The sequence below is a fragment of the Cheilinus undulatus genome, linkage group 5 (genome assembly GCF_018320785.1).
Source record: "Cheilinus undulatus linkage group 5, ASM1832078v1, whole genome shotgun sequence".
Classification (NCBI taxonomy): Eukaryota; Metazoa; Chordata; class Actinopteri; order Labriformes; family Labridae; genus Cheilinus; species Cheilinus undulatus.
The window spans coordinates 3,956,337-3,968,963 of NC_054869.1; the positions used below are offsets into that span (position 1 = coordinate 3,956,337).

The 12,627-nt window shown below is 41.6% G+C and overlaps 1 protein-coding gene across 1 annotated transcript in view; it reads left to right on the forward strand.

Moving 5' to 3' along the window:
* The window catches only part of LOC121509509 (protein mono-ADP-ribosyltransferase PARP14-like), a 90,245-nt gene extending 78,014 nt beyond the window's left edge, over positions 1-12,231 (forward strand). Inside the window, exons 21-25 of the mRNA XM_041786933.1 lie at positions 887-1,122; positions 1,224-1,495; positions 5,098-5,237; positions 5,461-5,635; positions 11,431-12,231. Of these exons, the coding sequence (XP_041642867.1) occupies positions 887-1,122; positions 1,224-1,495; positions 5,098-5,237; positions 5,461-5,635; positions 11,431-11,711 (1,104 nt within the window). The 3' untranslated portion in view covers positions 11,712-12,231. The remainder of the gene's footprint in view (positions 1-886; positions 1,123-1,223; positions 1,496-5,097; positions 5,238-5,460; positions 5,636-11,430) is intronic.
* The last annotated feature ends 396 nt before the right edge of the window (positions 12,232-12,627 follow it).

Here is a 12,627-nt window from a genome sequence, read left to right on the forward strand (position 1 = left end):
TATTTCTCAGAATAATATAATATCTAAATTGTATAAATCAATTCAGCAATGTAAAGAAGTCAACAGAATACATTAAGAGGAGATGTGAAGTGGAAGGCAATTTGTGCATTTCGAGTGAAGGTTGGGAAAGATCTGTCGACTACAATGGAGCACAACAGGATTCAACACATGGAGAGAGTGTGGCTGGAAGATCATTGTTAGGTTCTTTATTACACCCATTCAAAAAAGACTCTGGGGATGTTAAGTTTCATGTTGGAGACTCTGCGGGTCATCTGGGGCTAACCATTTTCATATTTTCTGGGGTTGTAATGTAATAAAAAGCTATTGGTCTCAGATATGCAACCATATAAATTACGTATTTGGCTCTAAAATAACCTGCACATTCGAAGGAGTATACTTTGGGAATGTAAAGGTTTATAATTGGAAAAAGGAGGATAAAAGACTACAAGCAATACTACTCATAGCAAGCAAAAAAAGCCATCACAAGAAAATGGCTAAAAGTGGAGTCTCCAACAGTGGAAGAGTGGATCAACATAGTCCATGAGATCTATGTGATGGAAAAACTTTCTTTCACCCTCAGGATCCAAAAGGACAAATTTTATGAAACATGGACAAAATGGATTGAGTATGTAAAACTCGTGAGATCAGATTTTTTGTAAGAATTTATTCATTTCATTTTATTTATTTATTTTGACTGTAAAGGTACTCTTCCTACTTGTGTTCTTGTGTTCTTCTGTTGTAATTGAAAACTTCTGAAAAATAAAAACTCCAAAAAAAAGAAACATCTCAGCATGAACATTAGCAAACGTCAGAAAATCAGAAAGGTTTAGGATGAGTAAATAAAAATGGTTTACCATGTAATAACTAAACTCCTCCTCCTCAACAGAATTTGAGTCAGGCTAAGGAAAGGATTAAGGACCTTATTTTGAAGGAACAGGGGGAGAAAACCATCAAAGACCAGTACATCAGTCAGCTGTCACAGGAGGACATGGACAAGCTGAAGGACCTGCAGAGGAATCTGACAATCAGCATCCGTCTGGACCAAGGACAGGAGGATGAGGAGCCCACAATCCACCTGGAGGGTCTGACCAGGGACGTGTTGACTGCTGAGTCAGCAGTCAGGTCAGCAGCTTCATAATAGAGTTAGAAAGAGAAAATATGTCACAAAGTCTCAGTCCAGTTTTCTAAACGTTGGGTTATTCTGCCCCATTTCTGCCTAACAGGGACATCATACAACGGGTGGAGAGGCAGGAGAACCGGAAGAGTAAAGCCATGCTGGTTAATTCACTTGTGGAGTGGCAGTTTCCACATCATGATGGGACAATGGTGCCCTTCGACGCCCTCACCAACCTCCAACTGGAGGAGGCTTGGAAGAAAAAAGAAGATGTGAAGATCAAGATCGACAATGAAATGTACCTGGCTGATGTGAGGATGAAGAAAGCCACGGCAGTGGAAGGACATAAATTCTTGGAGCTGTTAAGAAAAGACCTGAAAGGTAAGGGCTAACCTGTGTTATATTAAAGGAATATTTTGGTAATTTTGAACTTGCTTGTATGTTCCTACACAGTATCAAAACTTCTATTGCTTATAAGAAGCCTCTAATATTGTACAGGATGCTCTTTAAGTTAGAATTGATCCTGATAAAACCAAAATCATGATGTTTTCAAACTCAAAGGAAAGCCATTGAACCTGCTTTCTATTTTTATGTCTCAGGGTGATGTGATTGAGTCTGTATTGTCATACAACTATTCAAAAAACTCTCTTAGTGTTTCCCAACCATTTTTCCTTGGAGCCCCCCCCACATAACCTGACACACCAGCTGGATTTGTTTCACACATCCATCTAGAAAACCTTTAATACTAAGCATTTGGGAAAGGGCAGAAGCTTTAAAAAAAACTCGGAGTGTGATTGGATGACATTTTCACGGACCGATCAGAGCAACAAAACACGTGACGTAGGTGCAAGCAAGGTGCGCATGCTCAGCTAATGAGGAATAGCGCCAACCATGGCAACTCCATCTGCTTTGCAAGGCTACCCCCTACATGTACCTAAGAAAAGTGGAGCCCCCCAGGACCCAAGAGAGAAGAAAAAGTGACACACTTCTGCCAAAAATAAACATAGATTTTAATTGTTTGCCTTATAAAACCCTAAAAAAAGGCCTATGAATGATTTTCTTATAAAAGGACCCTTGAATAAACTACTTAATAACTGCTTTATCATTGTTTTAGTCAGTATTTGCAAATCTAATTTTGGCAGCCTCAGAGTGGACAAAGCCTACCGCAACCTCGGACCAAAGAACTTTCCTCCCCTTGACCATGGAGCCACTACGTGGGACCCCTGGCCACTAATATCAAGTCCTCTGCCAAGAATCTTGGTTTTATATTTGACAATCATTTAAGCTTTGACTCTCAGACTACTAAAGTAGTACAATGTTTCTTTTGTCTTAGAAACATTGCAAAAATCAAACACATATTAACAGCAAATCATACTGAAATTTTAATCCACACCCTGATTTTTTCCTGGTTAGATTACTGTAACTCTCTCTTCTCTGGCATCAAGCAGTCCTCCATTTCACGTCCTCAGTCTGTACAAAATGCAGCAGCTATGTTATTAACACACACTAGTTTTAAAGTGCTATATGAATAAAGTTATTAATATTATTAATTGACACTGGAGCTTATGTCACAGCCATCCCTGAAACATTGTACTCTCAAGGCCAGTTCGCTAGGCTGGAGAAGACATCTAAACTACTGTTTTGACTCGGTGGGAGGCTGTTAAAAGTTAAAGGTCACTTCACAGCAACCCTTAGCAAAAACAACAAAAGTACCTAGCAGGACATTTATGTTGATGAGGGGCTATGTACACCACTGCTTAGTGGGCCAGCTGCCATGGCTCTACAGTTAGTAGCTAGATTGAACAATGTTAGCCTGGACTCCAAAGAGGTCCAAGCTGGAGTTCCCAGAGCTTTTTGGTGGCCTAGGAAAGATGGAGGGTGAGTACAACTTTGTACTGAAGCCCGGAGCACAACCTTTCTCCTTCCCAAGGCGCATCTCTCTCCCTCTCCTACCCAGGGTGAAAGAGGAGCTGAATCGTATGGAACAAGATGGGGTCATCTCAAAAGTAGAGGAGCCGACGGAGTGGTGTACGCCTATGGTGGTGGTGCCCAGGCGCAATGGTTGGTTGAGGATATGCACCAACCTTACTGAACTGAACAAATCCGTATCGAGAGAATGGACGATGTGCTGATCTGGGGAGCCACCCAGGCTGAGCACGACAGAAGGCTGCGAGGGACCCTGACATAACTGCAGGAGGCAGGATTGACACTTAGTGACAATTGTGAGTTCTCAAAGAGCCCCAGCAGTTCCTGGGACAGATCATTGAGGCGTCAGGAGTCAGCGCAGACCCAGAGAAGGTGAGTGGTGAGTGAAAGCCATGCCAGAGCCCAGTAACATCAGTGAGGTGAAACGCTTTCTGGGGATGACAAATCACCTGGGAAAATTTCTACCTCATCTTGCTGAGAACACGTCCTCTCAGAGACCTGCTGAAAAAGTCAAACGTGGGTGTGGGGCCACAGCAGCAGCAAGCGTTCATCAGTATCAAAGACGATCTGACAACACCCCCAGGGTTGGCACTGTGTGATCCAAATGTTGAAACACTTGACTCTGCAGATTCATCTTCATTTGGGATGGGGGCTGTACTCCTCCAGCGGCAGGAAGGACCAGAGTGGAAACCGGTCGCATACATGTCAACGGCCCTCAGCAGCACTAAACAACAATACGCTCAGATCAAGAAGGAGGCACTGGCCTCGACATGGGCTTGTGAGAGGTTTGCTGAGTTTCTCATCTGAAAGAGTTTCCATATTGAGACTGATCACAAACCCCTGGTTCCTCTTCTTGGCTCTAAGAGTTTGGATGAACTTCCACTACACGTACAATGTTTATGCATGAGGCTGATGAAGTTTTCTTACACAATATCTCATGTAATATGTAATATTTGGTAAAGACATTGCAACTGCGGATGTTCTGTCAAGAGCTTCTCTCAGCAGCAGAACACGAAGGGCTGCATAAGGATGAAATCAACCTCTGTGTGGATGCAGTCATGACAAGCCTGCCAGCTACAGTAAAGAGACTAAAAGAAATCCAAACAGACCAGGACAACGGTGCTACACTGACACAGTTAAAGAAGTACTGCTTGGAGGGTTGGCCTGACAAGTTCTCAGTTGAAAGAGGATTTTAGCCCTATCTGCCTTTCTCAGGTGAGCTCACAGTTCAAAACGGTCTGCTACTATACAGTTGCCACATAGAGATTCCAACCTCACTCAGAGCAGACACGCTGATCAAACTGCATGAGGGACACTTGGGAATAACCAAATGCAGAGAGAGAGCAAAACAGTCTGTGTGGGGGCCAGGCCTCAGCAAAGAGCCAACAAAAATGATAGAAGACTGTGAGATTTTCCACCATGGGAGAACAAACTCCAGAGAAACACTGTTACTCGCCCAGTTCTCGTCGAGACCTTGGTCCACTGTGGGAGCAGATCTGTTTCAGCTCAACAACAATATCTGGTTATTGTCGATTATTTCTCAAGATTTTCAAGTAGCCAAGGTCACTTCCACAACCTCAGAGGCAGTTTCTGAGCACTTTAAATCCATCTTTGCTCGTCATGGAATACCAGAAGTGGTGCGCTCAGATAATGGACCACGATTTGCTTCTGAGTCTTTCACAAAGTTTGCAAAGGAGTGGTGCTTCAGTCATGTGACATGCCCACATTTTCCACAGAGCAACGGGGAGGCTGCCAATTTTGGTTTCTTGCCTGATTGTAATTAGAAGATTAAAAAAACATGTATATTATAATAATAATGGAAAATCAACACTTTTATTATCCAAAAGTTTTTATGATAGTCTATATGATAGAAGATCTATGCTGTGGGAATTTATGGTATAATTTTGTCTTTTGTACATTTTAAAATGTTCTGTAAAGGTAAGCTACACAAGTTGAAACAGTAGTCAGTATAATGGCCTAACAATGAACTCAAATCTGTGATGTATAAAAACTACAATACCCCCTAAACACACTTTTATTTTTTATTTTTATAGCAGAGAGCGCCCCTCTGCCGCCGCACTGGGAGGACATGAAAGGAGACCTCCTCAAGCTGTTTTCACTGATCGACGAAACAAAAGAATACATGGACGTGAAGACAGAAGTGACCAGGACCGGCCTTAATGCAAACATCATCAGCGTACGTTCACTCTGATTGTCTAAAGCAGACGTTCAGGTCTGTGGTTAGCTAAAGTGTTGGTCTGTTTGTGATAACATGGTTGATAGTGAGTAGATCAGTCTGTAATTCTCTGAAAATATTCCTGCCTCCTGGTAATAACATGCTGATTGAATGTAATTCTCCTCTGCTCTGTCAGACTGATGGCCTTTGACCTGTAACATGCTGTATTTTAACTGTGCTGCAGATTGAAAGAGTCCAAAATCCAACACTGTGGCAGAGCTACCAGATAAAGAAGAAACAACTGGAGAAGAAGAACAATCATCAAAACAATGAGAAGCAACTTTTTCATGGCACTGGAGCCGGCTCCATCGATCTGATCAATGAACACGGCTTCAACCGCAGCTACGCTGGAAAACATGGTAAAAACACCCAAAATATACAGGGTATCATATAAAAGTTCATTTTTTTCCCTGTGATTTACCTCAGAAAGTTACATTTCCAGATATTCTACATTCATATCAAAGTAAAACAATTTCAAGACTTTTTTGTTTTATTCTCAGTGATTACAGTTTACAGCTCACAAAAATCCACCATCTCAAAACAGTAGAATATTGTAGAAAAGTCCAATTTGCAAAAGTTTCCTGAGCCTTCATTCCTTACTCTGGTTCAGTACATGCAACCACAAACATGGGGAAGACTGCTGACCTGACTGTTGTCCAGAGGACAATCAGTGACACCGTGTACAAGGAGTGTAAACCACAGAAGGTCACTGCTGAAAGGCCAGCCTAGTCTCAGAGACTGTATCAAAGCAAATTCATGGAAAACTGACTGAAGGGAAAAGTGTGGTAAGAAAGGAGCCCAAGCAGCAGGGATGATCTCAGTCTTCAGCGGATTGTCAAACAAAGGAGATTCAAGAACTTAAGCCGGGTGTACGCTAGGGCTGGGTATTGCCACTGATTTCCTGAATCGATTTGATTCCGATTCTTAAGGCCCTGATTCGATTCGATTCTCGATTCGATTCGATTCAATATCGATCCATGTCGAGATGTTTTAGTAAAAAATCTTCTGTTGCTTCTACATTTAAGAGATTCTTAGAGAACTTTAGTCAGAAATAGTACAAAGAATCCAACTGGGCATATTATTAAAATTTTCAGGGTTTGAATCAAAAAATTGACCCTAAACTAGTAGTATTTACGTCACTAGGCTGTTTTACCTCCATGTGGCCCATCCTGAATGTGGTCTTTTTAGTCCAGTTTGCCTCTGTCTTTGTAGTGTTTAAATCCTAAATGCAGTCAAGTTTGGAGGTTCCTTCAGTGGAGCAGAGCTGCCAGGCTCCATCATGGTTGTTTTTACTGAGATAAGTCACTTATTGCATGTCCAAGTTGAAACTCTTGTTGAAATGAATAAAAATAAGTAAATTTGATCAATTATTTTTAACTAAATCTGATTAAGTCCATGATTTATCATTACACTGAAGCTTGTAATGCTGCTCTTAAGCGTAGCATCTCAGACAATCACTATTGTGTGTGTGAGTCTGCTAGGTCCGTAGCAGCAGCGACTTCAGTGCTCTCCACCTGCAGAGCTCCGCTGCTCGCGCTGCACCAGCGGAAGTTTCCATTTGAGGAAGAGATTTCCAGCTCGTATAAATAACGCGCCCAGATATCCAAATTAAGATGATTGGGCGTGAGATTTAAACCCTGAATCATAGTCTAAATGCTTTTAGAAGTGAGTGCCGGTCAACTTTCAGCCTGCTTGAGTGACGTAAGTCTGAGACGCGCGAGGAGCCGACAGGAGAGGGAAAAAGCATCTATTAAAAGATTGATCTTTTGATTTTATGAATCGATATCAGATTTTTCTAAAAAGAATCGATCTGAATCGGAGAATCAATTTTTTGAACCCAGGCCTAGTGTACACTGTGCGATTTTCCTCCGATTCATCCGCAAATTTTGAGTTGCACGACTCGCTTTGAAGTCAGGCCAACTTTCAGTCGGATCGGGCGCCATCGGGCACATGTCATGCTGTGTACCGGGGGTAGGACCACGGCCTGACTATGACCTGCACCTGACCGGTCGGAAGGATTTCTGGCATGTTTGATATTTTGGTCATAAGACTCCAGACACTTCACAGCGAGTGTAGAAACGTGAGCAGAAAAAACAGCTTTGGTCAGACAACGTCCTAAATTACCATGACTACAGCTAAAATGACTTTCTGATGCACCTCCGCTTTGATAAAGAAAATACACGAGTAGGAAATATTCCTACCTGCGGACGTGCAGCTGACACGGATGGTGATGCTGTTTGTGTGTGTGATAGAGAGAGTTAGCAGGAGAGAGAGAGTGAGGGAGAGCGGGAGAGAGAGAAAGCGGGGGGGAGAGAGAGGATATGACTGGAAACACTTAACCCTCAGTATGTGAGACTTTTTTAAAAGGAATCTCAGTGGGCTTCTGTCATAGACTATCCCGACTTCCCTCACACAGTGTGAGCACACAACCTGTGTGGGATGGTTGTGCGCAGAGGTGGGTAGTAAGGCGTTACATCCATCCATCTTCTTCCGCTTATCCGAGATCAGGTCGCGGGGGCAGCAGCCTAAGCAGGGAGGCCCAGACTTCCCTCTCCCCTGCCACTTCGTCAAGCTCTTCCCAGGGGATCCCAAGGTGTTCCCAGGCCAGCCGAGCGACATAGTCTCTCCAGCGTGTCCTAGGTCTTCCCCGGGGTCTCCTCCCAGTGGGACTTGCCCGGAACACCTCACCCGGGAGGCATCCGGACCAGATGCCCGAGCCACCTCATCTGGCTCCTCTCGACGCGGAGGAGCAGCGGCTCTACTCTGAGTCTCTCCCAAATGGCCAAGCTTCTCACCCTATCTTAAAGGGAGAGCCCAGACACCCTGCGGAGGAAACTCATTTCAGCTGCCTATATCCGTGATCTCATTCTTTCGGTCACAACCCACAGCTCATAACCATAGGTGAGGGTGGGAACGTAGATCGACCCGTAAATCGAGAGCTTCGCCTTTCAACTCAGCTCTTTCTTCACCACGACGGACCGGTGCAGAGACCACATCACTGCAGACGCTGCGCCGATCCGCCTGTCGATCTCTCGCTCCATTCTTCCCTCACTCGTGAACAAGACCCCGAGATATTTGAACTCCTCCACTTACGGCAGGATCTCATTCCCAACCCGGAGAGGGCATTCCACCCTTTTCTGACTGAGGACCATAGCCTCAGATTTTTACATGCAATTTTTTTGAAAAATGCTTCTACTGAGACTAGTTATTGAGCAGAGTACTTTTTACTTCTTCTCCGTTACATTGGGCAATACACTGGTCACTACTAGGGATGGCATAATTACCCATTTTCATGATTAATTGTGGTATTAAACTTTATGATTAGTTAATCGTAACATTTCCTAAATACCGTCAATTTCCAGGAAATTTTATGCCAGGAACCATATTGGTGCGTCAGCGCAACTCGCCCAGAATGAAAACAAAGTTACACAACAACCGCGTGTCACCGCCTCCTGTTGCTTCATGCAGTTGCAGGTGGAGGTGTGTCACAGTCCCAAACAAACTACAGCATGGAAGAAGAAGAGCTGTTCCCTCCGAATAAACGGTTGAAGTCAGCCATGAGGGATTTTTTTGATACAAAAAAATTACCTGAGTGTCACTGTGGAAGATGGCCGGCCTAAATTTAAAACATGCCACAAAAAGTTGCCGTGAAATCAGGCAATACTTAAGCACCTGCAGGATAACCACCCATCATTGTACGCCAGAGTAAAGGTATATAGTAACTGGGTTAAGTCATGTCAGTATTAGGGATGGAGATCACACTGTAAAATCCAATTAGTTAACCTTACTTAAAAAAATCATGCAAACCGATTGCCTTGAAAAAACCAAGTAACTTTTAACTTCATGACCCTAGTAGAGTAAAATAGAGATTTTTGCATTTTACTTAAAAAGGCTTTTTAAGTAAAGAAAAACAGCACTTAAGTTCAAATAACTAAAAATACTTTGTGTAGAGTACTTAGGTAAAGAAGTTATTAGTGCTCAAGGTTTAGTACAGACTACTAGGAATTTCAATTTCAAACAACTAAATAAATTTAAGTACTACAAACTCTGTTTGTATTCCAAATAGCTCATTTATTTAATTTCAGATTACTCAAAAGATATTTACGGCAAATTAGGATTTCTCAGTTGTTTGTACTAGGAACAGCAATCAGATTTACTTGGTAAAATTATGCAAACCAATTGCCTTAGAAATATCAAGTAAATGTCACTAATACAACTCAAGTGCTGCTAACATCCGTTATGCATCAGACAGACATTATCTTTCACTTAATGACAGTTCACCTAAAAAAGTAGCAACACAGTTAGAAGATCAATTTAACACATTGTTTTATTTCCCCTTTTGTGAACTGTGATAAACAATTCAGTCCCGATTACTGTATCAGGAGTATTACAGTACAAGGCAAAAATAGGTTTGATTTCGGATCAACTGTAGCTCTTTTTCAAAACAAACTGGAGGAGAGTCACAAGAGGGTTTGTAACAGTTACAGCCCAGATTCAGTGTAACTGCCTTTTAGCTGAAATGTAGTTAACCAACCAGTTAAAACATTAGCCAAACATCACCACTTCTGCATAGTGAAATGCATTTTAACTCCGGATAAGATTTTTGAGTGACAGCAGTTTTAGGGGGGAGTTTGTTCTGGCCCAAGCCAAGCATCACTCTTTGAATGAATCCAAATGTGTTTTTCATGGCTTTAGGATAGTCCAAGTGCAGTGCATATGACAGCCCACACAGGAGGCCAAGTTCCTGAGGTAGGTTTCTGAGACCTTCCATTACAATACCTCCCTCAATATGGAGCAAGAACAGTCTCAAAAAGAATAAATGAACACAGAAATGAATAAATTCACAAAACAGGATTCAAATGTATTTTTGGATTTACACACACATATGCTTCTATAATAAGGACCAAGTTCTGTGTTTTTGAAATACCCGAGATCAACAAAGTTCTAGCTTATTGATACTGCTATCCAGTCTCACAGGCTCTGTGACGTAACGTCATTTTAAGATAAGACTGGTGTAAAAACATACATCAGTCCTTTCAAGGGGAACATAAACTAGAAGTGTCACGCATCACATCAAACAAGAATGTACCTTAAACTGTCAGCTTGAGGAAAAAAGACGCTGCCCGTGAGTCGCACGCTATCATACGGTATCCTTCAGTGCTGGAAGTAACAGGCTACTATCCCTCATTTAAACGGACAGTTTTCTTCTTCAGCTGCTCAGAAAAAAATGCTGAAAAGTGCTCCAAAACTCTGAGATAGTCTTGTTTGTTAACAATATTAATCCAGTGTAGAAATCTGCGATGGAATCGGCAAAATTAAAGTTAATTAGCGAACTTTACGAGCTGAAGACGGAAAATATGATGCATTCAGGTAACCTCAGTAAATTAGACAACTGTATTATATATATGTTATGATGTGTTCAATGCCACATAAAAATGGGAAAATTAAACCTAATTAAATACAAGACCTATAATGAGTGTTCTGGTTATTTTACTTATTCATGGTAGTGTAAAATTAATTAATGCAAAAATAATCATGATAATTGTAAAATTGCAATTATTTTTCTGACAATAATTGCACCAAGAAAATCTGTAATCTTGGCATCCCTAGTCACTACTTTTACTTGTCTATAATTTATTTTCATTAAGTATTTGTTACAGCTGAGCTCTCACAGCAGCGTGAGGTAAAACCCTCAGCACCACAGAATAAATGGAGGAGTGACCCCTCCCCCTTATCAACAGTTGGAGATAATGGCTGAAGATGTAATACCCATGTCTCCTTCAGAGGAGCACGATCATGCCTGGTCCAACATCAAGACTCTTTGCTTTTCAAACGATGAGGAACAGCAGCGACATAATGTGGTGTTAATGTGTATTTAATGTGTTAATGTCCATAATGTATATTGAATTTCCCTTTGGGGATAAATAAAGTTCTTGTATTGTATTTTATTGTAATGCGCTGCCTACTGTGTCTACCTTAAACGGTGAAAATCGCAAGCTCCAAAAATAGCACGTCAAATCTAAGAAAGCACGTTATTGTAAGAAAGCTAAACAAGCTAATGACTGCACTGCTAGTTAGCTAAACGTAGAAGTTCAAATCTCTATTTTAACCAGGGTGAACAAGACCTCACTGTTTCTCTCTTTTTTTTTTGTAGCCGCTGTGTATGGAAATGGCACCTACTTTGCTGTGGATCCGTGCTACTCAGCTCGAGGCTATGCCACTCCTGATTCTAACGGGCACAAGCGCATGTACCTGGCACGGGTCCTGGTGGGAGACTTCACCAAGGGAGCGCAGGGAATGCTCACGCCGCCAGCTAAGAGTGGCAAAGCCTCAGATCTGTACGACAGCGTCACTGACGACAAAAACCCTCCATCTATGTTCATCGTTTTCAACGACATGCATGCATACCCAGAATATCTGATCACATTTACTTAGACAGCCTTGATTCTCTTAGTGCAGCAGCTCTGATGATAATAACAGTAGACCTTTTAGTATTCTTCCAGCTCTTAGTAAAATCATGGAAAAACTTGTATTTTCTCAAATTTTAAACTAACTCTCTGTTAATGACCTTTGTTTAGAGTTCCCAACATGCCTACAAAGCTGGACACACAACTTGCACTGCACTAACACACATGACCAATGACTTGCTGTACCAGATAGATAATGACAAAGTTGTTGGTGCCATACAATTAGATTTTAGTGCAGTTTTTGATGTGATTGACCATACACTTCTATTGAAAAAAATCACAGCTTACGGGTTCAAGGCAGAAGCTGTTAGATGGATGAAGAGTTATTTAACTAACAGAGCACAGTCTTTGTATTTTAATGGTAGTTTTTCTAGTACAAAGAGGCTAGAATGTGGTGTTCCTAAAGGTAGCTGCCTTGGTCCTCCTCTGTTCTCGATTTTCACAAATGATTTACCTTTGGTGTTAAATAAATCATCAGTTGTAATGTACACAGACAATTCAAAAAATTATACAGCAGCCAACAACATAGACCAGCTAAGTGACTCATTACAAAGAGATTTGCACTGTGTATCAAACTGGGTGTCCAATAATAGGATGTTCTTAAAAATAGCCAAAACAAAGTGTATAACCTTTGGCTTTAATCATGCAATAAAAAACAAACTGCCTCTGTCTCTGAACAAAAAAGGTGTGGATTTGGAGCAGGTTCATGAAATTAAGCTTCTTGGTGTTACCCTAGAGAACAGCTGAACTGGTCTTGTCATATTTTAGTATGAAGAATTTTAACTAAAATGGGAAGAGCTCTGTCCAGCATTAGAAGGTGTGCTTATTTTATGACAGATACTACAATCAGACAGTTCATTCAATCCTTAGTGTTGTCTCATCTT